General features: G+C 42.2%; 1 protein-coding gene and 2 long non-coding RNA genes across 3 annotated transcripts in view; 2 read left to right on the forward strand and 1 right to left on the reverse strand.

Annotated features, from left to right (window-relative positions):
* On the forward strand, positions 1 to 20542 carry LOC126948325 (uncharacterized). Its single transcript, XR_007723400.1, has 5 exons — positions 1 to 181; positions 1715 to 2210; positions 5783 to 5898; positions 19794 to 19872; positions 20472 to 20542. It is a non-coding gene; the product is annotated as an uncharacterized LOC126948325 (long non-coding RNA).
* Positions 1 to 26239, forward strand: part of LOC126948322 (uncharacterized) — a 166444-nt gene that overhangs the window by 43632 nt on the left and 96573 nt on the right. The window lies entirely within an intron of this gene.
* FCRL4 (Fc receptor like 4) overlaps positions 4680 to 26239 on the reverse strand; it is a 23521-nt gene continuing 1961 nt past the window's right edge. The window contains exons 3-12 of the mRNA XM_050779586.1: positions 19636 to 19887; positions 18279 to 18533; positions 17690 to 17974; positions 16606 to 16893; positions 12036 to 12149; positions 10868 to 10895; positions 9337 to 9419; positions 9041 to 9109; positions 5938 to 5969; positions 4680 to 5849 (exon numbers count right to left, since the gene is read on the reverse strand). Of these exons, the coding sequence (XP_050635543.1) occupies positions 5739 to 5849; positions 5938 to 5969; positions 9041 to 9109; positions 9337 to 9419; positions 10868 to 10895; positions 12036 to 12149; positions 16606 to 16893; positions 17690 to 17974; positions 18279 to 18533; positions 19636 to 19887 (1517 nt within the window). The 3' untranslated portion in view covers positions 4680 to 5738. The remainder of the gene's footprint in view (positions 5850 to 5937; positions 5970 to 9040; positions 9110 to 9336; positions 9420 to 10867; positions 10896 to 12035; positions 12150 to 16605; positions 16894 to 17689; positions 17975 to 18278; positions 18534 to 19635; positions 19888 to 26239) is intronic.

The raw sequence follows: 26239 nt of genomic DNA on the forward strand, positions 1-26239 counted from the left end.
GGGCATGTTGCTATTCTAAACATGTGGCAACAGAAGACCTCCTTAAAAAGATAGCATTTGAACAGGCACTGAAGGTTGTGAGGTCACAGACAGTGGTTGCCACGGGAAGAGCATTACAGTCAGAGAGAATAGCAAGTGCAAAAGCTTGGAAGAAGAAATGTGCTGACAGCAGCTGTACAAGGTAGGTGTTATCTTCATTTTACACAGAAGGAAATAAAACCCAGAAAATGTAAGTGACTTGTCTAAGGGCTTATACTAATAAGTGGGACATTATGGACTTGAACTAAAATCTTTTGAATTTAAAAATCTGTATTCTGTTTTGATACACTCCCTCTGTCTGCAACTTTTACTAATTACACTAAAAGAATACACACACACACACACACACACACACACACAGAGCATTCTAAAAGAAACATGGTGGTAAATACTGAAGAGTAGCTGTTTCAATAGCAATTTAAGCTCCTTCTAGAGTGACTTCTTGTTCAATAGGAAGTAGAAGGGTAAAGCCAGGGTCTTTGCATATAGCCTCTTTTCCACTAAACAGACCACCTGCAAGACTCAGAAGTGAGCTTGAGTCTAGTTAAATCATAATTGTGTGGCTATTCTGGAAGCTGGGTGATGCAAGTGGATATTTTGCTTTTTCTGAGCTATGGCCTTTGGTTGTCTAATCTTGTAGTACCGAGTGGCAATTAGGCAGCTTTTTGACTTGAGAACTTTTGCAGTAGCAGCAGAGGCCCCACGGATCTTGAGTCAGCTGTGGTGATAGTGGCTTGTCAGGCCAGTTTGGCAGTTTGCTTCTGGAAGTTGTTCCTAGAGGCCCAGCCTAGAGCCTTACTCTCTAGTCTTTCCACTAATACCCTAAACAAATTCCTTTCTTCATAAACCAGTTAGGGTGGCCTCTATTGTCTGCCACTGAACCCTGACTGGTAGAGCAACTGGCAGGAAAATGGGGTGACTATGATTCTCTTCGATGATTCTAAGCAGGCTTCTAGTTTACTGTCATTTGTATACATATGGCCTGCTCACCTATTTTGTTCCTATGATCCAAAGTTCTTGTCAGTCATAGTATTGTCATTACCATTTTCTCATTGTTGTAGCCATGCCTTCTTTTGTCTCTGCTACTCTGAGACTCCATCATAATCAGGGGGCCTACTTGTGAGACAATGTCTTCACCTTTGCCCTTGACCTATTTCTATTATACTTTTCAAAGGTGCTGGTACTTTTATCACTAATGTATTTTTCAATGCTCTGTGGAAATACCCTTTTAAGAGATACAGGGCACACGTGAACGGAACATGTGTGATAAATCCACCGCAACAATCCCATCTCTATACATCTTTGAATTTTTCTTCTACATTATACCAAGGACCTGTTATTATCTCACTTTATTTTTCCAAGGCCATTGTTGCCTAAGATTTTGATCCACCAAGAGAGAACTAATTAGAATCACTCCCAGCTGCTTGATCTAGTCCATTGAGTTGAGAGTCTCTTCCAAGTGTCTCTGTATCAATTCGTTTAGCCTCAAACAGAATTATACTCCTCTATCCTTGGTCTACTATTCTCAGCAAAATATACAGATTTCTGCTGTTAAAATTAATAGTTAAAGAAATTCTATTAAATCTAATTCTTCCTTTATGGGGATTTATTGTGCAATTAGGTGTCTGCAACATGTTGGGATAGTAAATTAAATTGTTGCTTCTATTCTTTTAAGGAAGAAGCCCAACATTTGATACGCCTCTGGATCTTGGAAGCAACAGACGTCACATTTGGTTGCCTATTCTCACTCAATAACTGGATAACTCACAAATCTATCATCTTTGAGTGGGCCCCTGAGCAAGCAAGGGGTCTTTAGCTTGTCTAGGTTACAGCGCAAGCAGCACGGACTTTGGCTTTTAGGATCCAGCATATCCAAAGAGCCCAAAACTGTTATGGCTGGTCAGGATGTTGTGTAAGGGCTACAGCAAGGCTCTACAAGAGAATCACAGTTGAGAACCATAAAATTTTGGAGCAAAACTATGTTCTCTTCAAGTAACTTTTCTTTTTCACTGAACACTTGAACATGGCCCATCAGAGACCTGAGCTGTTCCCCATGAACTGGAAGCTGTCTGATCCACTAAGCAAAACTTCATAATATATTGAGGATTATTCCATCATTAAGTGGAAGTGATTTACAGGAGGTCTCACTCCAGAGTGGTCTGAAAGCAATGGTAAGTTGAATAAACAATGAATAGCTCATATTCTGCTGCTTTTTTACTTCTCTCTCTCAACCAGCAACTGTGACCTAGTGGTGAGTTCCCTATGACCAACTGACAGAGGAGGAAAAAACAGTCTATCCTAGTTTAAATACACCCTCACGTCAGCTGAGGGTGGCAACTGCAGCACCACAACCACATTTGGGAATCCCTGGAGGATTGTGACAAAGGTGGGTATTCCCAGTGGTCCACTTTACCTGGAAGATGAGATGTCCAGAGGTGAGGTTCTACTCTGATTCATGAGCGGTGGCTAGTGTTTGGAGCTGTATGGTCAGGATTTGGAAAGAATAAAACTGCAAGATTAGGGAAGAATCATATTGTTGGACCTCTTCCAATGGATCTAGAGTACGAGAATATTTGTGTCTTATGAGAATACTCATCCAAGCCCTTACTGAGGAAGATTTCAGTAATCAGGAGGCTGTGGTCACGTGCTCTGGCTGAATGTCAGGCAGCCTCTTTCTCCAGTTACTCCAGCGATTGCTCAAAGGGCTCATTAATGAAGCGGCCTTCGTGGAAGGTGCAGAGTTTATGGAATGATTCAGTAACATAAGCTTGTACTCACCCAGGCCTCTCTGACCACTGCTAAGTGCCCAACTGACAGACATAGAGGCCAAATCTGAGCCTCTGATAGAGAGTCAGATCCTCAGCGGCCCGTGTGCTCTGTGGTTGTGGATTATTTGCAATGGATCCTTTCCATCATGGAGAAGGCAATGATTTTTCTCACTGAAACAGATGATTCATTTATTCAAAAATATCCATTAAACACCTACTATGGACTAGGCAGAGTTCTAGGTATTTGGGGTATATCAATGAACAAAGAGAACAAGATTTGTTGCCCTTAAGAAATCTAGTTTTTAGAGAGATGATATGCAGTAAGGGTAGTAAATCGGCAACGTTTGTTTCAAAGTATGTTTGAAAGTGATAAGTGCTATGGAAAAAAAGCAAATCGGGGTAAGGGAGACTGGAGGTGCTGAAGATGGGGGGGAAGTAGTTTCCAAATTTACATGTGACTCAAAGCCTTGAGTCACCAGGGCAGACCTCAAAGCTTTGGTAGATATCAGGGAGGAAGAGCATTCTAAGCAGAGAGCAGCTCATGCAAAGGCCTCAAACAAGCATTTACCTGGTGTGTGCAAGAAGCAGTATGGAAGGCAGCACTTCCTCTGTGAAGTGCTAAGGGGAAGAATGGCAGGAGACTGGCAGCAATGGGGGCAGTCAGGTGTAGCCTTGTGGGCACTTAGGGCCTCTGGCTTTCACTGTAAGAGAGATGGGGAGGCACTGCAGGGTTTTGAGCACAGTGACCACAGTGCTGAGAATGGGCTGTGGGGATGAAAGGGAAAAAGAAGGGAGACACGAAGCTACCACTGTAACAGAAGTGAGTGGCACCTCAGACAAGAGTAGAATAATGGGGTGGTATAACGAGGCAGTCTTCTGGGTGTAGATATTTTAACTCTTTATTATGGAAAATTAAAACATGCAAAAGTAAAGAGTAGCATAAACCTCCTCTTCTTACCCATCACCCAGCTTCAGAAATGGTGCACATATGACCGATCCTGCTACATCTATACCTACCCACTTCTTACCCACCCTCACTTCATAGGGTTATTTGAAACCAAATCACATAATTTCATCTACTAATTTCATGTACACTGAATCTACATTAATAAACTTTAATCTAATACTTCAGTATAAGCTATAAAAGTGAATATCCTTTTGCTTTTATAAAAACATCACTACAATAAACTATCATTTATATATAAAACACACAACAATTTCTTAATATTAGTGTACACATTTTTCTTAGTATCTCATAGGTAATTTTTTTTTCTTAATTTGAGTCAGGATCCAAACAAGACCCATGCATTCCTTTTGGTTGAATTGTCTCAAGTCTCATTTAATTGATATGTCTTCTCTTTTACTTTTTCTCTTTTTTGGGGGTGATACATGTGACAAATTCATCCATTCATATAATTTGTAAAGATCAAATCAGTGTAATTGGCATATCTATCACCTTAAATATTTGTCTTTTCTTTATGTTGGAAATATTCTAATTACTTTTCATCATCATTTTTCTTTTCTTCTCTCTCCCTTTCTTCCTCTCTCTCCTCTTCATTTTTTTTTTTTTTTTTTTTTTTGCCATTTGTTTGTTAAAGAAGCCCGGTCATTTGCCCAATAGCACTTTTTCTCAGTTTGTGTTTTGCTGGTTGCAATCCCATAATATTATTTAAACAAGTTCCTTTTTTCCATGGATTTTCTATAAAACAAGTATTTAGTTAGAAAGACTTGAATGGATTCAGTTTTAACATTTGGGGCATGGATACTTTGTAGGTGGTATTGTACACTTCCATCAGGAGACCTACAAGATTTGGCTGCTGGTTTTTGTCAATTATTTAACCAGTAGGTATATCATGAAACATCCATACAAAATTGTGGCTCCCTATTTCTTTTATTCTTTCTTCATTTATTGCAAGAATTATTCTCACATTAATGAAGTAGTAACTCAAAGACACAGTTCCTACAAGAAAAGCAACCTTATTTCCTTTGAGTAGGGAATGGTATTTAGAGAATCTGTAAGGAGTGCTTATTGCTTACGGGTTGGTAATTAATTTCTAGGCCTTTTCAGTGAACAGATGTGGGAAATATTTATCTATTTTTAAAGGCAGAGTTTATTATGAGTTTATACTAATATTTTAAATTCAAATTTAGGTTTGGAGAATTGTTACTTAAGTTTTTAATTTTATATTTGTGTCTCTTTTCTCTAATGTTGCAAATATTTGTCCCTAATGACATTAACATAATTATCATTTGCTTTAGGAAGCGCAGCCTAGAGCTTGCATCTCCAGCTCTTCTGAAGTCCTCTTTTAAATTCCTCTGTCTGTAAACCATTTCAGGTGGGTTCTGTTATCTGCAACGGAATCCTGACAGTGTAAGCTGTGCGGGCAGAAGTGAAGGGGCTTTTCATTGTTTGTGCAGTACCCATGCAGCCACTCACAGTTAAACAAACTGATGCAAGTGAGTCTCCAGTGAGAGAATTGTTGTAGATGTATTAAGCAGAGATCCAGGTCACCCAGTCTTTTTCATGTCTGTGCAAATCCCAATTCACCAAAATGTGTGCTTCTGTTTTTCAAAAACAGTCATTCTCTCTCTTTATCCTCCTTCGCTAATGCAGACCCTAGGGAATGTATTAGGCCAGGCCCACAGCAAATAATCCAGGGTCTTGTCTTAACTGTGGATCCTGGTCATTTTAGTGAAGTCTTTCACGCCATTCCATCCCAACATCAGAGCAGATGAATGAGTGTTCCTGGGAGTGAATGCATATGCATGAGGAGAATTGGAAAGCTGGAATGAGTTGATCATTCCAGGGGCCACAAGGACTGCACTGGGCCTGGGACTTTGCATAAGGGACAAATCACATGAGTAGGACATTCTCGTAACTTTTCATTCTCGTAACTTTTCATTCTCGTAACTTTTCATTCTCGTAACTTTTCATTCTCGTAGCTTTTCATTCTCGCAACTTTCTTCGTCCTTAGAGCTGATCTCTCCAGCTGAGTTATCTGGGTGTTGTGTCTTCACCTCAGAGTAGACAACTGAGACCTCCTGGAAACGAAGAAATAAGTGGAAACCAAGAGGGAGTGTGAGGCTGCAGGTAATGGTGGAGATAAAACTGTGGGGAAATGAAACTCACCTTATCCTCTAGAAGTGTCCTGGAGGTATTAGCTGTGGAGAGAAAGATAATCACTGGACTATGGGCACAAGGATGCACTTAGAACTCAGTCTGTTAGCTGATTCTCTAGAGTCTGGGAGCCACTGGGCCCTGTCCATTGATTGTCATGTTTTCTCCACCTCTTCCCCTAACATGTCTTACAATACATTTGACTTTCTGTTCTACCATTTCTTAACCCAGCCCTCTGCAAGTTCTTTTCAAGCTCCATTGATCTGTAAAGTCCTCCATCAATACCACACTAAGAAACCTCACATCCTTCCTCTACCAGATATTGAGAGATTATTTTTTTTCTTAGTTTTAGTTCTTGCTTCTCTTAACTTACAATACTGTCATCTCACCACCCCTGATTGTTTGGCAAGTTCCCATTACAGTGCTCCATATGTATGCCCTGTGAGAAAAACTCTCTCCTACATTAACAAGTTCTAGTTCTTGATTTTTATTGCCATAGTTTCCTAGAGTTGGAGCCAGAGTGAGAGGTAAGTTTAGCAGATATGATTTGGTGGATCATGCATATTAGGAATTAAGAGTCTCAGAGTAAAAGGTAGAATTATCAGAGCAGCACAGCAATTTTATGGAGAGAGAGAGCCTGAAAAAAAGATACACTCTGGGGCACTTGAGGTTTCTCTCTGTTTCTTTTTCTTTTTTTCTTTTTTTTTGAGACAGAGTCTCGCTCTGTTGCCCAGGCTGGAGTGCAGTGGCCGGATCTCAGCTCACTGCAAGCTCCGCCTCCCGGGTTCACGCCATTCTCCTGCCTCAGCCTCCCGAGTAGCTGGGACTACAGGTGCCTGCCACCTCGCCCGGCTAGTTTTTTGTATTTTTTTTTTTTTTTTTAGTAGAGACGGGGTTTCAGCATGTTAGCCAGGATGGTCTCGATCTCCTGACCTTGTGATCCTCCTGTCTCGGCCTCCCAAAGTGCTGGGATTACAGACTTGAGCCACCGCGCCTGGCCGCTTTCTCTCTGTTTCTTACTGTATTGTTACCATATTCTTACCCCACCTTTAGGGATTGCAGATATTTTTCATAATATGATGGAAGCTATGTACTCTCCCCAGAATAATGGTCATATGCATAAAACTTTGCATATGATTTCAGGGGCTTCATGTAAACCTTGAGTAACAGCTAAAGAAACCGTTCTACAAATCATTAATACTTCAAGTGTCTGAAATGTAACTAGTCCATCAACAGAATACTTGGCTTAAATGGTGTTTTCATAAATATGTCAAGGAAAGAGTATGTCAAGGAAAAGCAAAATGATAAAGATAGCTCTATAAGATAAGATGTACTCAATCCACCCAAGAAAGGTAGTGGCCTTTCTAATGCTCCCATTCAAAGGGGATCCTGATTAATGGAGGTGGCTCAGGGAACAAAGTGAAAGACAAAGCAAGTGATCAGGTGATATACGTTGGTCAAATATAGTAATAGGCTGTGCATGCAGAAAATATAGCAAGACAGAAGACTTAGTCTTAGCTTTGTCCTTTACTGACTTTGTGACCTTGAGAAAGTCCTTCTCTGAGTCTTATGTGTAATACTTCATTTTCATAGAACACCTTCAGCATCAGGTTACAACTGAAATTCCTAGATTTTAACCTCCCAAGTGAGGTGCCATGGGTAGATTTATACAAGAAATAGAGAGAATTGTTTTTTTCCTTGACTGTAAGAACCCAGGTTAATCAACCAAAGCAAGGAAGTGTGGGGAGGAAAAAAATAAAAAGATTTGTTGGAGAGATGTCTTTAGAAAGATTGATCAGTTTATGTCCAATGTGTCTCTGCTTTGGTTTTCTGAGGTGGGAGTAGCAGGTGGAGACCGCTATTTTATAGCCCCCAGCCTGGTGAAGGAGATCTCAGAAATTCCTCTTGAACTTCTGAAGTGATTTTGAAGTGATTTCCCTGATGCTGGGATATAGAGCTCTCACCTCAGAAAGCCAAAGTGGACCACAGGTTGCAGTTACCTACAGTGATATTTTTCTAACAACAGATCTCAATTCATTAGTGGGTCTTAAAATGGAGTCTGAATAGGATTAAAGAAGCGAAGTAGAGCTTCAAGGAACAATTCAGCTTATTCTGGCCAAAATGGACTAACAGGGACTGGATTTGTCTTCCCATTTTAAACAATGAGAAAAAAGGACAAAACAGTGCTTTTCAGATATTGCACCAGTTTACTACTAAGCTGTGCATGGACTTGGGAGTCCAGACAGAGCCTGACTTCTGGCTTGAAGCCTTGCTGACTTGAAGTGACAGAGACCAACAGTTCTGTTTTACTAAAGCAGCTAGAATTTGTAGGACAGTACCAAAGAGACAGAAGGAAAACAGATCGAAAGCTCCAGAAGTCTGCAGAGGGCTCTCCTCGAGTCTTTGGCTGAATACTGATAGGCATATTTGTAAGATGAAAGTATCTCAGGCCAGGGTAAGAACCACCAGAGAAAAACAGGCAGAATAATCCCAGAAGCTGATGCAGACCTTGTAATTAATGGACCATCTGATGTAGAATCCCCAGAAATGCATTGCTTTACTATCAGGCTAGATTAACCCTACTCTAAAGGTTGCCTGAGACTCACCCTAACAAAGCTTAAAAGCAAGCCTCAAAAGGATCCAACTCATTCCAAATAACTTACCTTTCTCCAATATAAAATTTAAAATCTGACAGTAATTAGAGGAATAAAATACTGTAAAAATCACATTTTCTAGCACTTAATTAAAAATGCCTTGCATATATATATATATATATATTCTCAGCACAATGCTTACCACATAGTAGACGTTTTACAAACATTTATTCATTCAGACCTAAGGGAGACCTTAATACATACACTATAATGATCACAATATCTATCAGAAGGATGCTTAATTTCCATCCTGATCATCAGCAAAAGTATACTGTGTATATTTCAGTACCTATTTTCCCTCCTTAGAATCTAAGCTCCCCACTGCAGGGATTTTTGTCTGCCTTGTTTACTGGTTGACTTCCCATACTTACAATAGTACCTAGCACATAGGAGGTGCTCAGTAAATGTTTGTTGAATGAATGAATATAGTTTGCAGCCAGAATCTCTTCCCAGGGACGTACCTTCCCCTTCTTCTCCCAGCCGAATAGTCTGGATCTCCGAGTACATCAAATCTCCCTCTTTGGGGTGTACTGGAAAGAAAAGACATTTTCAAGGCTGTTCCTGTTAGTATTAAAGTGCTACAGATACCTCTTCCTAAGCATCATTTCCACTCTTCTTGGACACACAACGGAACAATTATCTGGGAATATCTGGATTTGGGACACTTTGGGGAGTTCAGGGGCATTTCCCATGGCTGAAAGCGCATTATCTTTCCATGGCTGAGGCCAGGAACAGCTTCCTAGAGGGGAATCCTCACCATCGACACATAGCGACTGAAGCTCCACCTGGGCAGGGTAGATGGAATGGGAGGAGTCTCCTGGGCCTGGAGTGGGAGGAAGCCTGCGAGACACAGAAACCATAATAATCCCTGTCACATTATAACATGCAGGAGAGTGAGATACTCAGGGAGAGCGGCAGAGGAGAAAGAGGATTTGGAGAAAGTCAGCAGCCAACAGGGAACAGGAAAGCCTGAATGGTTTAATCAGAGTTTCAATACGTCTATGTAGAGTGAGATTGTTCTTTTGAAAGAAATCCTGGGGCTGTAGGATGGACAGGCTGCCTGGAAACAAGGTTAGGGAGTCTCTGACATCATAGTAACAATCATCGTCTCATAGTTAGAATGACTACTCTTGGTTGGTTAAAAAATACTGGCTTTCCAGCCTGGGCAACATAGTGAGACCTTGTCTCTACACAGAATAAAATAAAGTTGACCAGGCATGGTGGCATGTGCCTGTAGTCCTAGATACTTGGGAGGCTGAGGTGGGAGGATTGCTTGAGCCTGGCAGGTTGAGATTGCAGTAAACTGAGATGATGCCATTGCACTCCAGCCTCGGTGACAGAGCCAGATCCTGTCTCAAATGTATACATACTGGCTTCTTCATCATCAGGAAGTAGTGATTAAATGTCTTTATTTTACTTTTGGCCTGGTTCAGTGGCTCACACCTGTAATCCCAGCACTTTGGGAGGCTGAGGTGGGCGGATCACTTGAGGCCAGGAGTTTGAGACCAGCCCAGCCAACATGGTGAAACCCAGTCTCTACCAAAAATACAAAACTTAGCTAGATGTGGTGGCTCACGCCTGCAATCCCAGCTACTTGGGAAGCTGAGGCATAAGACTCACTTGAACCTGGGAGGCGGAGGTTGTTGTGAGCTAAGATTGTGCCACTGCACTCCAATCTGGGTGAGAATAAATAAATAAAATAAATAAAATATCTTTACATTGTAATGTCTGTACAATTCAAGAAGGAATTAGACATAATCCACACTCCTATTCCTAACCTAAGACTGAGACACTGACATAGTAAGAGGAAGATGACAGTATTTTCCAAATGGAAGTTAAGGACATAACATTTAATGAGTATATATGCATGTATGGTGCAAAAAGAAGATTATTAGAAACATAGAGTTCCCTGGAAAACCTAGAACATTTGTAGAAAATCTAGATCTAGTCATTGTATGCATAGTTATAGTAACACATTGTCTAACTTAATTATGGTACAAGAAATATTCTTTGCCAACCCAGAAAATTTATAACCTTTGGTATTATCCATTTAGATGAGTAGGTTAAGGTCAAATAAGAAATCTATCATTTTTTATGTATTGCAAACTATTAGCTGACAAGCAAAGTTCTAGGAAGCTTCATTTTTGACCAATTCAAGGAGTGTGAAAATGGAAGTATCTAGCTACAGGGCCAAAGAGATATAACTTGACCTAATTTTGTAACCCCACAGTTTTGCATATTGTGTACTTGGGAAACTAAAAAGGAACTGGCAGAAGCTGAGGTCTCACCTGGTTTCGTCTCCCGAGAAACCAACTCCTGCAAAATAAAGCAAAGATGCATTTTTGTCAGCAGAGGGAGCCCTTTCTCAATGACTTCACATAACAGGCGCTATCTAAGAGATGTCATCAAGAAAGTCAATTCAAACACCTGCCCGGTCCTGGGTTTTCATGAAAATGAGGTGAAAAAAAGATTGAACAAAGCATATAACTTGTTGAGACCAGGATTGCATACTCCTGAGTTAAATATGCAATTGTTTGAGAATTTCTGAAGACTCAAGTCTGTGTTGAAATCCCTCAGGAAACATTACATATAACCAAAGTGTCACTTGGAGAGTAGTGAGCTGTGGGTGAACTTCGAGGAACATCTGTGGTCATGCCCAGAGGAGCGTCGGGCTCTGACTCAGGCTCACTAAGGAGAATCGGCCAGAGGTCCAAAGCTCCCTACCTCCAGCTCAATGCAGGACACATAGAAGGTGCTGTCAGGCATCTGGAAAGTTGAATTGAATTAAGAGACAGAGTTGAAGGATGTGGGTAATTGTTCTAGAGCTGAAAAAGGTTCTGCTCCTGTCTTCTACACCAGGTTTCTTGGCATCTAAAGCCAGCCTGAGGTGGGCTGAAGCAAGAAGCCTTTGGAAGTACGCAGCAAACAATGCCTGGGACAGACCATGTCCAAGAGGCAGGGGAGGCTGACCTGAGGAGAGAGGGGCTGCTGGAGCACTAGATGGCAGGCTCAAACTCAGACCCAGAAAAGCTCCTGAGGGGACAGAAGGATAAAATTAGCCAGCTCTTATTCTCAGTCATTTCTGCAGAGCCCTTTAGTTCCTTTTGAATCTCCATTTATGGTGCATTTAGGTTGAAGTATCTAACTGGCCAGTCTGTATGAACCAAAGAAACTGCCTAAGTAAACTGTTCAGATACAGTTTTTGGAACTTTACATTAAAAATTTCACTTTTCCTCCCCTTCCCTGAGACTTAGCCAATCAGACTAGATATGAGCAGCTCTCATTCATGGCCTCTATTTGCAAAACTACCCCTTAAGGAAGGGACAGACGTGAGTGTGTGTGAACGCTGGGAGGGGAGACTTGGGAGTGGTGGCCTGGTGGCCACTGAGACTGGCTGCACGCTGAGTTCAGGGGAAGGGACAGGGCAGGAACTGTGGCAAAGAAAAGATCACAAACCTGACTTCCTCCGGCGCCAGCAGTGAAACAGCAGGGCCAAGGCCAGGAGAAGAGCAATGAGCAGCCCCCCAGTGGCTCCCGCGGCGACAAGGCCATCTCTGTTGCCTGAGATCTCTAAGGGGAAAGGACCTGTGTGAATCTCAGTGGAGAGGTTCAGGGCTTGGGATTGCCTTTTCCTCAGCTTGGTTGGGTACTGAGCCCTGGAAGAGAGAAGAATCTAAAGGACTAGGACTCATAAAGACATCTTGGGCCAGGTTTTGGCCAGAAAAGCTCACACTGGGTGGGCCAGGGCCTGAGTAGAAGAGGAAACAGTTCCCTCTACCTTCAGTAAATCATTTTAGAAACTAACAATTTAGGGGAAATCCTAATGTTGTATTCTGGTAACGTGGCTTCCTGCAAATTGCCCCCAGACACCTGGAGAGATACTGTGGGACCATGGCTTGGCAGCACCTAACTTAGGAACAGCAAACTGCATGAGAGAGAATGAAAATTGCACCAGTGATTAGGGAGCCAATTGAACCAACAGTAATTCTGAGATTGCTCTGCATTGGGACACCGTGATGAAATGGCATCAGCCTCCTTCCTCACAGAAGCCTGTTCCATGTGTGCTCTGAAGGGCAGGAGAGAAAAAAACGGATGGTAAAAGTACACACAATCCATGCATTATTAGGGGATTTTGATATTTCCATGGGGTCCATTCTCCTATCCTTTCATCCACAGAAAAGGAAGTTTCATTCAATTTACTCGTTTATACAGCAAGTATTTACTGAGGCTACCCTGTGCCGGGCACTGACCTAACCCTTGAAGATACAACAGTGAACAAGGCATTAAAGTCCCTGCTCTTGAATTGATAACCCAGGGAGGGGAGACAAGCAATAAACAAATAAATAAATTTATACCATGCCCTGTGGTGATGAGCTAAAGAGCAAAAAGCATGAGAGAGGGAGAGAGAGTGGAGAGTGAGGGGTGGTACTTTCCCATACGTATTCTTGGTCCCCAGGTAAACTAAATTCAGACCTCAGACACAGGTACCACAGAATTGACAGAGAACATGCAGGTAGTAGAACAACAGCAACACTGACCGTGATTTCCATTTATGTTCATCTATGATTTCGGGCACAGAGGAGCCATTGGCCAGGAGTGGCTGGTGACATTTCTGATATTATCCTTCCCTCCCTGACAATACCAACATACCTGCACTTTGACCTTTGAGTGGTTCCACTGATAGACAGTATTCAGTGGACAGCCAGCCCAGCTTCCCAGCCACAACAGCTGAAAGAGTAGAGTGGACAGCAGGAGAGAAATCTAAGGACAGAGAGGCTTGGCCACTACATCCTGTATTGAATCTTTCCCTGTCGCCTGCTGGGGCATCTGCCTGTGCAAAATTAGAATCAGCCATGCCCAGGTCTAGGATTCTAGACTCAATGGGCAGAAAGCAAGTTACTCTACCTTCCTGGTAACTCTATTTCCTAAAAGAAATGGCTACTTTGGGGAAAGTAATTGAAATTTGTCTCAGTTAGAAAGGCACAGATTTTAAATCCAAGTTGTTGGGTTAGAATCCCAGCTCCTCAACTTACTCACTGTGTGAGCAGGGAAAATTATTTAATCTCCCTTTGCCTCAGTTTTCAACTACTTACTGTTGTAAATGAGTTAATACATGTAAAGTGCTTTGGACAGTGCCTGACACTTAAGTGTTATGTCTAGGGAAGTACTAGTTCTTATTTTGTGGTCCTGACACCATGCCCTAGACTCTCAGGAACTTCAGGCTGGTCTCTGATTAGCTTAGAGAACACCTCCATAGGTTAAGCCTGCTCCCATACAGCCCTACCCCAGACAACCTCAGTCCATGCTATGGATTGATTTGTACTCTTTTCCCCCAAATTCATACGCTGAAGCTCTAACCCCAGTGTGATGGTATTTGGAGATAGGGCCTTTGAGAGGTAATTGGCTTTAGATGAAATCATGAGGGTGGGGCCCCAAAGATAGGATTAGTGCCCTTCTAAGAAGAAACACCAGAAAGGTTGTCCTGCTTTCTCTCTCTGCCACGTGAAGATACAGCAAGCAAGTAGCCTTCTGTAAGCCAGAAAGAGAGCCCTCATAAGAATCCACATTATATTAGTGCACTAATCCCAGACTTCCAGCCTCCAGAACTATGAGGAAATAGATTTCTGTTGTTTAAGCCCCCCAGTCCCTGGTATTCGGTTATGGCAGTTCAAGTTGCCTGAGACAGCCCACCTTAGCCCAGCACATGAGGCTACTGCAGAGTTTCTCTCTTTGTTATATATTCTCCTATTTCTAAGCACAGGGGATTTTGCACAAAGTCTATGATTAAAAAATATTTAGGAGGGAATCCCTATTCCATCAAATATCACTGGATCCTTGACGTCCATTTAATCTTTGAGATCATCTGTTTCCTTAACAGATGTTGACACCTGCTTTCCAGGGCTGTCATGAGAATAAAGTGAAATGATACATGTGAAGTGGCCAGTTCACTGCCTGGATCGGGAGAAGCTGATCCATTCTAAAGACCCTAACCCCCAAAAGGGAGAGGAATAATTTATACTTACCAACAGATTCACTGTTATCTCCTCAGAGATTATAATCTTTTAGCTTCCTGAGGCAAACTTTTCAGAATAACAGCCTTCCTGCAGAAGAAACACCCTCTACCATCAGCGTTACTCTGGATTTCAGGGCATTCAGGAGTCTTTAGAGGGAGCCCTTGGCAGTTTGCAATTTTGCTAATCCCTTCTTTTCCCTAATCTGATTCTTGAAATGCCATTGAGCCCTGGAATTCAAGACCAGACTGGGCAACATAGTGAGACCCTTTCTCTATGAAAAATAAATTAAAAAATATAGCTGGCCACGGTGGCACATGCCTGTGGTCCCAGCTACTTAAGAGGCTGAGGTGGGAGGATCACTTGAACCCAGAAGGTCAAGGCTGCAGTGAGCCAAGATCATGCCACTGAACTCCACTCTGGACAATGGAGAGAGATCCTGTCTTAAAAAAAAAAGTCACTGAAATGACATTAGCTCAGTCTCAGTCCTTCTCTGCTGGGAATTACACCCAGTGTTATTCCCAGACTGAGATGCAGACTGCTGTGGTACTTAGTTCTGGGGAAACACCTCAGTCTCTTAACCTGGTGGGGCCTGCTTGATCACAAGACTTGCCAGCAACTGGGCTATTAGCATAGCAACCCCCTTGCTGGAGCCTCTGACTAAACTGTTCAGGTTTATGGCTCTGACCATCAGAGCTGACTTTGTATAAACAGTGCAGCTGTTTTGGGGGAGCAGTCTCCAAAATTTAGAAGTTGGAAATATTAAAAGGATCCAGAAAGAAAACTTCAAAAAGTATCTGGTGAATAGATAGAATACTAACAGGTTATGTCCCAGAAATTGAGCAGGAAAATGTTTCAAGAAGGAGGGAGGGATCAACTGTATCAAAAGCTGGAGGTAGGTCAAATCAAATGGGAACAATTTTCCACTGGCCTTAGATATATGGAGATCATTAGGAATTTTGGCGGATTGAGGCAAGCCTGGTGGTGATGGGTTTAAGAAAAAATAACGGAAGTAAGGAGAGTGAATTGAGGAGTTTTACTATATAGAAAAAAGGGAAATCTAGCTTTCCAGTAACTTAATAAAAGCTTCTTTCTTTCTTTCTTTTCCTTCCTTCTTTCCTTCCTTCCTTCCTTCCTTCCTTCCTTCCTTCCTTCCTTCCTTCTTTCCCTCCCTCCTTCCCTCCCTCCCTTCCCTCCCCTCTTTCTTTCTTTCTTTCTTTCTTTCTTTCTTTCTTTCTTTCTTTCTTTCTTTCTTTCTTTCTTTCTTTCTTTCTTTTTTCTTTCTTTCTTTCTCTTTCTTTCTTTTTTCTTTTTTTTTGTCAGGGATGCAACCAAACCTGAGATTGAGGAGGAATTGAACCCCCGTAAAGACCATTTCCTTAGTGCCAAGGTAGCTGAGCGAGAACATAGCTTGGCCCAGTGTGGCTTCTTAGGGATGGAGGAAGAGACCTATATGAGCTAAACCTGTGAGATCCCAAAGTAAGGCTTCTCTCCTCAATGGACAAAGGTGGGCTCTGTATCTGCTCTCCATGCTTCTTGTGAGTTTCCTGACCCACATACGATTTGGCTGCCGAGAATCCCTCAGGATTCTATTATAGTAATGAAGGAAAGGAATGCCTCGTGCTTTCGGTTCTGTGCGGCTGCTGGTCTGATGTGTGTGGATGATTTACTGAAAGGAGAGGTTAGGGTGACAGCGCTGTGCCCCACCCAGAAGCACTGCTAACGAGGGAAGGCTCCTCTTGGAGATAAACACACAATGGGTCCAAATACAGACAAAAAAAAAATCACCTCCAAAAAGCAAAATGGCTCCCAGCCAGCATTACCTCACTACAGGACCTTACTCTGACCCGATTGAGTTATTAACATTCTAATGGAAGAAATCGTTTATCACAGTGGAGCATGGCAAAATGGAAACAGAAAAAGCAGAATCACAGAGTAATGTTAATTACCTTACCCACCCTTAATTTGAGGAAGTTTGCTGAGAATAAATAAGGTCAATAGAGATGAAAACTCACCTCTCACAGTGATATTCAGCAGCGCGCTCTGGACGGGGCCGTAGCTGTTGTCCGCTGTACAGTAGTATCCCCCTGCATGGCTCTCTCTGATGGCAGGGAGCTCCAGCTCCGCTCTGGTGGAACGCTGAGTTTTCCTCCCCAGACTCTCCTGCATGTCCTCTCGGTGCCAGGAGAACGTGGTGTACCCTGTGCCTTCAGCCACGGAGCAGACAAGGACCAGCGTCTCGCCTTCAACCGCCTGGCCCCCTGTGGGCTGTGTCTCCAGGAGCACGCCAGACACAGGGATCCCTATGTAAAAATGAGACCACAGGTCGGGGCCAGTTGTGAAGGAGGGCAGGGCTGGGTAGCTGGGGTGTTGGGCAGGGTCACTTCTTATGTGACTTCAAGATATCCTCTTCAGCAGGCACTAACATTGTGACCAACAGACCACGAATTTAGGGCTGAAAATATCACTAAATGTGATAAGCTTTCCATCCTGATATATGAGGCCCCAGGAAAGAAAAAAGGACTAACCCTGAAGAAGCATTTGGGTTTTGTCTGACATCCTGGCTGGAGGTCCGAGTTGTTTTGAGGGAGAGGTAATAGCAGTAGTGGCCATCATGGCAGTAGGCTGGACCACATCTATTTTTAAAAGTCATAGTTTGGTACCTAAGTGATGTTTATTGGACCTATCTATCTCTCCTTCTCTTCTGCTGTACACATCATAGGCACTCACATTGTTCATTGCTACTGATGGATGCTTGTCTTCTAAATAGTTTTCTTTGAGATCTAGCCGTTCTAGAACCTGCCAACTCCCTAGCAGGGCACCTTATTTTCTTGTTTTGTTTTCCATAGCTCTCAAACGTAACTCCATGAGTCAGCTGTGATTCTGAAGTCATAGAATTTCAAAGGAACACTGAGGTTTTAGGAAAATGGAGGTAGAAAAGAAGTCATGTATTTCTCTTATTATTGTACTTCACTTCTTGGCCTAAGCCCGGTTCCTCTGTTGGAATGATAAAACCGGTCTCTGCTACATAGTCCCCATGCCTGCAGAGCCTGAGGGGCCCAGAAAGGCAGGGAAGACGCCTGGCTCTCCAACACTCACGCTGCACGTGGATCTGTAGCGAGAGACTGCGCTTGTGGATGTTCCCCATCACTGTTTCAGCACCACACCAATAGGATCCTGAGTTTTCTCTCCAGATGGCTGGGAGCTGGAGTTCCCGGGACGGGCTCCAGTCTGACAGGATGACCCTGTCATCTCTGAAGAAGATGAAGTGAAGTAGGGTATCCGACCGCTCTGGAGGAAGCTGTGTTTCACAGCTCAGGTTTACAGAATTCCCCTCTGTAGGCTGAGAGTCTGTAGCTTTCAGCTGTGGATGTGGAAATAGTTCTAGAGAGAAGAGGTAAATCAAGTTCTGAGCATGAGAGTATTTAGCACTCTGGGAGAGACAGGTTTGGGTGCTCAGTCCCAGGAAACTTCAGACACACAGCAAGACAAACTTATCAAAACCTCTATCAAAATTTTCTTCCACAGGTTTATTCAGGTACAATCATCCCACTTTCTCTGCCTCTTAGAGGACTTGTGCCTCTCATCTATCCAGGGTTTCAATAGTAACCCATAAATTCCTTCCTTACATGCTCAGTTTCCTATCCCTGACATTACTAAGCAAATCTATATGAACTGAAAGACTCACCTTGAATTTTAATCATTTTGAAATTTGATCTAAATACATCATTGTTGTCTCCATATCCAAAGCATTGATAATTGCCATTGTTATTTGAACTTGCATTTGGGATAAGAAGATCCCAGCTTTTATTAAAATTGGAAAGAATTTTTCCATTCCAAGTATATTTCACAGCAGTCAATTTCTCTTTCCTCCTTCTGTGGCATCTCAGAACCAACGTGTCACCTTCAAACACAGAATACGGGACCTGCAGGATTAAGGAGTCTGGAAAAGACACAGAGAGGAGATCGTCATTCAAAGCATTCCTGCTACTTCCTTCTTCTGTGTCTCTTGAATTACAAAGGCTTTATTGTTTTCTTCTTTCTTCCACAAGATGTAGTCTCTTGATCCAAGCTCACAAAACTCCTAAATCAGTGTAACATGCTTCAGATACAATTCCTAAATTTCCTAAATAAATCCCAGAGGCAACTATTTTATCATTCAAGGTCAGATTCCAAAGATAAGGAGTCTAATATGGAGAATAAAAGCTGAGAGGAAGGGTGATCAAAATCCCTGACCTAATAGAGTACGTCAGAACTTAAAACCAACCTGCTCACCGAGTCCCAGAGCAGGAGCTATGAAAGAAGGGGCACTTGGAGAACTATGTGAGGAACTCTTCCTGGGCATTGGAGCGTGATTTATAGCAGGACTCTTGTCAGAGACACAGACACAGTCTAGGTTCAAGGGACAGTGGATGTGGTCCTCTATGGAAATTCCATGCTGTTCAGATTCTAATGATTCTAATTTGAGGTTAGCTATATCTCTTCTTTCTTAGATGACTGTGTTGAATGCCTACGCCTGTAGACCATGCCCTTGCAAGTGACCAAAATCATTATCAATCAGGTAAAACTGGACAGGAGGAGCTGTGGGAGCTTGATGCCAATCAGAGGGAAAACTAGCAATGAGGAAGGGACACATAACAATGGGTGGGGATAAAAAGCATCAGTTCGGAGATTTCCCACCTCTGAGCTCCTCTGATGGCACTTTTGTCCTCAGCACAGTTATGTGTGTGTAACTTCTCCCTTATGAGGCTATAAAGCCCTGCAGGGCAGGATCTGAGACAGCTTCATTTTTGTACTCCCTAAAACTAACTCATTTTCTTGACCGTGTAAGTGTGTGGGGATGTCGATTAATATTAACCATTTAAACTCAAGTTTCAATCATAGTTTGAAAAACACTTGTAGCCATTGGAGGGAAAATGTGAAACTAAAGGAGCTGGGATCAAGGGTTAGAGAGCAATGAAAGACCCCAGTTCGTGGAACCTCCAGGGAGCTAAGATAAACGGAAACCCTTTATAAAGTTTCAACTAATTCACCTTCTTTCTCACCTGAAGAAAAGAGCAAGCGCACAGGGTTACTTTGCGGGGAGCCCTGGGCCTGGCATCTGTACAGTCCAGATTCCCGAACCTCGAGAGTGTTTCCTGGGGTTACGGTCAACTTTTCTCTCCAATAGTGCTGATACCATGTTGTTTTCTCTGTTGCATAGAATTGAAATCCATTGCAAGTCAGAGTCACTCTCTCTCCTTTGAAGAATGTGGTCCATGGAGGATGGACGGAAATCACAGGTTTGTGTGCAGCTGCTGAGGAGGAAAGAGTAGTAGGTCTGAGGTGGAGGTGCCTGCAGTCCCAGCTGCAGTGGCTTGTGTAGGTTACACTGGAGGACATGGCTTGGGAGTTCCCTAAGAGGCCCCTGGATGACTTCTGTTTCCCCAGGTTGCAGGTGAGCTGTGCTCACCTTCTCCAGGGTGCAGTGGCTGCTCAGCAGTCTATAGCAGCAGATTGGCCTTTCAGAGGGAGGGCAGCCCTGGCAGGATCCACTCAGCAGTGATAGATGATGCGAGGCTCACAAACCCTCTCACTTGTTTCAGTGAACCAAGTCCTCAGGTAGATAGTTGGAAATCGCGTTTCTCCTGGACTCTCACCTGAGATCTTGGTGTTACAGGGACCTCTCTAAGATGAGTTCTTGTGTGTGAAGGGTACCAGAAAATGCCATCTCCAGGTTTGTCTCTTTGGCATATGGATTATTTTGAGCCAAAGGCCATTGAGAATCACCAGAAATAGGAAAAGTTCTAAAAGCAAGGCACAAGTTTTCCTTTATAAGTGAAAAGTTTTCCCTTATAAGGGAAATTTCCTTTTGTAAATGTGTCTCCCTCTCCCACACTAGGAAGAGGAAGACTCTTAACAACTTTCATCGATAGAGAAGGCATTGACTTAAATATGCATAAAAACCCTTGTTTACCATGTTTTTCCTAGTCAACCTGCCACAGCCTGCCTCTCCCACCCAGAAGCCCAAAACTCCTTTTCCTTTGTTTAGTCCAAGATGATATACAGGTTGAGTATACCTTATTCAAAACACTTTGGAACAGAAGGGTTTTGGAGTTTGAGTTTTTTTCAGATTTTGGAACATATACATAAACCAAAAATGTGAAATATGAAATGCTCCAATGAGCATTTCTTTTGATCATCATGTCAGTGCTTAAAAACTTTCAGATTTTGGATTTCAGATATTTGGATGAAGGATATTCAACCTGTGTAAATCTCAATCATCTGGCTGCCTCCTTCAGCCATTGTTTTCTTTGTAAATTCCCCTGTCTATGTACATAATTAAAATTTTTTTTCACTTGTTAGTCTTTTTTTTTTTTTTTTCAAGAAAGAGTCTCACTCTGTCACCCAGGCTGGAGTACAGTGGCGAGATCTCGGCTCACTGCAACCTCTGCCTCCCAGGTTCAAGCGATTCTCCTGCCTCAGCCTCCTGAATAGCTGGGACTACAGGCGAGTGCCACCATACCCAGTTAATTTTTTGTATTTTTAGTAGAGACAGAGTTTCACCTACTTAGCCAGGATGGTCTCAATCTCCTGACCTCGTGATCCACCTGCCTCAGCCTCCCAAAGTGCTGGAATTGCAGGTGTGAGCCACCGCACCTGGCCTAGTCTATCTTTTATCAAGTTAATTTATGGGCCCCAGAAAATTAACCTGTAGGATCAAGAGAAAAATTTTTCCTTGCCCTCTTAATTTGCTGAAAAATCAACTGATGAAAGGCAGAGTCATAGGAGAAATGGTCTACAAATTTATTTACATGTGCAGGGCAGAATTACAGAGTGATTCCCCAAATATACCAATAAGGCCCAGACACTTACACAGCCATTTTTGGAGGGGAGTGGGGAGAGGGGGAATGTAGGTAACTCTTTTGAAGAGCAATAAATAATGACCATGGTGAATTAATGGATAAATGGTTCTATTTGGAAGATGAATGAGCCTGAAGCATAGATATTTTCTTGTGATGGGGTCTGTTCAGGTGTGGTTACACCTGTCAGTCTTCTTTTCTATAGTAGAGAGGAGGGAAGAACAGTTGTGCTTACTGGTGGGTCGATTGGTCTTTAGGTGGATAGGGTGAAGTTTCTTCTGCTGATCTTTAAAGGCCTTTAATTCAAAATACTAGTTATACCAAGTGGCCATATTTTGGGGTGAAATATTTTGGCTTTCTTCAAACCTAAGAGAGATGGAAATTTTTTCCCTCCCCTACAGGTAGCATGAGCATGTGGTGGGATAGGGGTTATAGATGGAGTGAATATAGAAATCAGGAGGTCAATTAGACTGTTACGGAAAGTGGTTTAATTTATGTTTTTACTGTCAAGAAATATGTATGGGAGAGGTGAGCAGGCTCTGTCTGTCATAAGAAATATATCTAGATAGCTGCAGAGAGTAAGAGTGCAGGGAGCTAGGTGGTCCTAACTTCCCAGACCTCAAAGCACTCTCTTGTGACAGTAAAATACTAACCCTACATGAAATTAGGCCCTAAACTCTTTGAAGCATTGGTGGATAGAAACTGAAGAATTTGAGGATAATACAAATAAAAAATACGAGGCTTAATTCTCTCTGACAAAAGGAAGAGGCTTCTCTTCCTCTTTCAGAATTTCTTTCTCTGTCCTTTGCAAATGCATGTAAATGTTTATATTGGTTAAATAACCAAAACAGCATGGTACTGGTACCAAAACAGATATATAGACCAATGGAATGGAACAGAGGCCTCAGAAATAACACCACACGTCTACAACCATCTGATCTTTGACAAACCTGACAGAAACATGAAATGGGGAAAGGATTCCCTATTTAATAAATGGTGCCAGGAAAACTGGCTAGCCGTATGTAGAAAGTCGAAACTGGATCTCTTCCTTACACCTTATACAAAAATTAACTCAAGATGGATTAAAGACTTAAATGTAAGACCTAAAAACCATAAAAACCCTAGAAGAAAACCTAGGTAATACCATTCAGGACATAGGCATGGGAAAGGACTTCATGACTAAAACACCAAAAGCAATGGCAGCAAAAGCCAAAATAGACAAATGGGATCTAATTAAACTAAAGAGCTTTTGCACAGCAAAAGAAACTATCATCAGAGTGAACAGGCAACCTACAGAATGGGAGAAAATTTTTGCAATCTACTCATCTGACAAAGGGCTAATATCCAGAACCTACAAAGAACTTAAACAAATTTACAAGAAAAAAAAAAAAAACATCAAAAAGTGGGCAAAGGACATGAACAGACACTTCTCAAAAGAAGACATTTATGCAGCCAACAGACACATGAAAAAAGGCTCATCATCACTGTCATTAGAGAAATGCAAATCAAAACCACAATGAGATACCATCTCATGCCAGTTAGAATGGCTACCATTAAAAAGTCAGGAAACAACAGATGCTGGAGAGAATGTGGAGAAATAGGAACACTTTTACACTGTTGGTGGGACTGTAAACTAGTTCAACCATTGTGGAAGACAGCGTGGCGATTCCTCAAGGATCTAGAACTAGAAATACCATTTGACCCAGTGATCCCATTACTGGGTATATACCCAGAGGATTATAAATCATGCTACTATAAAGCCACATGCACACATATGTTTATTGTGGCACTGTTCACAATAGCAAAGACTTAGAACCAACCAAAATGTTCGTCAATAATAGACTGGATTAAGAAAATGTGGCACGTATACACCATGGAATACTCTGTAGCCATAAAAAAGGATGGGTTCATGTCCTTTGCAGGCACATGGATGAAGCTGGAAACCATCATTCTCAGCAAATTATCACAAGGACAGAAAACCAAACACGGCATATTCTCACTCATAGGTGGGAATTGAACAATAAGAACACATGGACACAGGGCAGGGAACATCACACACTGGGGCCTGTCAGGGGTGGGAGGGCTGGGGGAGGGATAGCATTAGGAGAAATACCTAATGTAAATGACAAGTTGATGGGTGCAGCAAATCAACATGGCCCATGTATACCTGTGTAACCAACCTGCACGTTGTGCACATGTTCCCTAGAACTTAAAGTATAATAATAATAATAATAATAAAATAAATAAGCCTATTGCCTGGCTCACAACCCAGGGAAGTCCTGGGAACCACCTTTTTGAATACAAACATCTAGGGAGAGAGTTCCTCTGTCTCTCTCAGTTCCTGTGGGAGAGTAAGGACCTAACTTTGGTGGCCTCAGCTTTCTCCAATGTGCAAAACCACCTGCTGTTGTAAAGACAGAAGTTTGTTTCCCTTCAGTTACTGAAGACGACGGGGTGGAATTCCTTTCTGTCTTTGCAGCTTCTTAGTGGATTGTCTGTGATGTTCATCATATTCTGGCTTATTGCTTATTCAATAATACAAATGTTTCATTTCTCTACTACCCTTGTGGAGAGGATTTCTGAGTTGGGAGGAGATTTTGTTTTTAATTATGTATCTTCTAAGAAGAAACTGTTTCCGAGGCTCTTTTTAATCTGAATGTTTGTTTTCTGAGTTTTGTAGTTCTGACTTCGTGCTGGCTAACAACAAAAGTAACTACAACACAAATTATTCACTATTAGAAACATTCACTCAAACGTCCTTACCAATATAATACTACTATCTAGCCTTCTCCAAGATCAGTGCTTTGGTAGGCTAATCTTTAGTGGGTGTACAAATGAAAATTGATTGCTATTTTAGATTCTGCTGAAGACGCAATAATTTATAAACTTGGTAATAGTTATGTGAAACCACTGCTCTGATCAGTCATAAAATCACTGAAGAGTATGGCCCAGCAAGACCTATTAATGATTATGAAGGAGAAATCAATAATAGGGAAAACACTTGTTTGGCTCTCAAAAGTCAGTCCCAATGCTCTTCTCTCTAACCTGTTGCCCACTAATGTGTTTGAAAAAATGAAGTACTAACTTTCCCACCTACATGATCCAGGTCTGAATAAAGGGATGTCAGAGAAATAATGCTAGGGATGGACTAGGGAATAAGGATTCTGGGAAAGTGCTTTTCCTTGATTTGAAAGAAGAGATGTACACTGGGTGCTCTTTGACAGCTTCGCTTTCCTTCTCCACTTGCCTCCTTACTTCTCCCCACTTTCTGCCTTGAACAAAGTCATGAAGCCTGGAGCTGTTGCAGCTACCACATTTTGAAAAGTCAATATTAGATTCATGCTTTGTCCTATGGTAATGTCACTTCTGTGAAGTAGAAAATAAAATGCATCATTTTCGTTTGTATTGATTTTCAAAAATAAAATCTCAATTTTGGGGATTGCTATTTACTATAAAATTTTTAATAGAAAAACTTCTAATTATTTTCTTCTTGGAACCTTTTTACTCAGATGAGGACTGTCTACCTTTAAGGATTTATAGGCAATTGATTTTTTAAAGCTTAAAATTTTAAACATTCTTGCCTTTGTCCAGAAGAACTTCCCAAATAGATCTTTTAGTTACATCTAAATGAGAAGAAAATGCCCTTTCTCTGTTTAGGGGGAAAAAAGAAAACTGTAAAATAACCCAACTTCATGTTTTACAGGAAGAAGCTAAATGTTCTGTTGGGTAAGGTGAAACATCTGTGTGTCTCTGCAGAATTTATTTTATTTTATTTTTCAGATAGAGTCTTGCTCTTGCCCAGGCTGGACTGCACTGGCCTGATCTCAGCTCATTGCAACCTCCACCTCCTGGGCTCAAGTGATTCTCCTGCCTCAGCCTGTAATCACGTGCCACCACGACTGGCTAATTTTTTGTATTTTTAGTAGAGATGAGGTTTCACCATGTTGCCCAGGCTGGTCTTGAACTCCTGACCTCAAGTGATCCACCCACCTCAGCCTCCCAAAGTGCTGGGATTACAGGCATGAGCCACTGTGCCCAGCCTCTGCAGACACTTTTTAAAAAGAAAATTCTGTATTTAAAGGTTTAGACAGAATACCCTATGTCATCAGTGGGAATGGGGCTGTGTTTCTGCTGAAGAGAATAGAAAACCCTACCGGCTATGTTCCTGGGAAGCACCTGGATGCAGGGCAATTGAGACTTAGGCAATAGGTCTTCTACTGGAGGGAAGTAGAATTTATTTCCTTTGATATGTGCAACTAGACTCTTCTTTGCTTTGAGGAAGCTGCCCCTGCTATGTGCAGGTGGCCCTATGGCCAAGAAGGGACATAACTTTTCAGGGCCTTCGTGTGTTTGAGACTGAGTTGATGGGCTCTTAGACTAACTACATCCTTGGCTGTAGTTAATTCAAGACACTTTTCGTATTTCATTTCCCCATTCAAGAACCATTAGCAAAGTCTGCCAAGTTATAATCTTGTCTCAGGAAGGGTGTGTGGGAAACAGTCTGTGTCCATGGCACCAAGGAGGGGAAGAACAGCAGAGTTAGGAGCCGCAAGAGACAGTGCACCTCAAGGGGGCCAAGACCCTTGCTGGCTCCAGAGGTCCTCTAGAGGAATGGCCCAAACACCTGTGAGGCGGCTCCCTATGGAGGATGGGACTTTTTGTTGACCAGTAGGGTAGATGCAGACCCAGGGTCATCATAATTTGAGCTATTCACAGAGAAGCGTGTCTCTATGGGATGCGGAAGGTGGGGATAAATTTGTTACACATGGTTAGTGGAAAAGCTGCTGGAGCCCCAGCCTCCCCCTGT

Source organism: Macaca thibetana, chromosome 1 (genome assembly GCF_024542745.1).
Source record: "Macaca thibetana thibetana isolate TM-01 chromosome 1, ASM2454274v1, whole genome shotgun sequence".
NCBI classification, from domain to species: Eukaryota; Metazoa; Chordata; class Mammalia; order Primates; family Cercopithecidae; genus Macaca; species Macaca thibetana.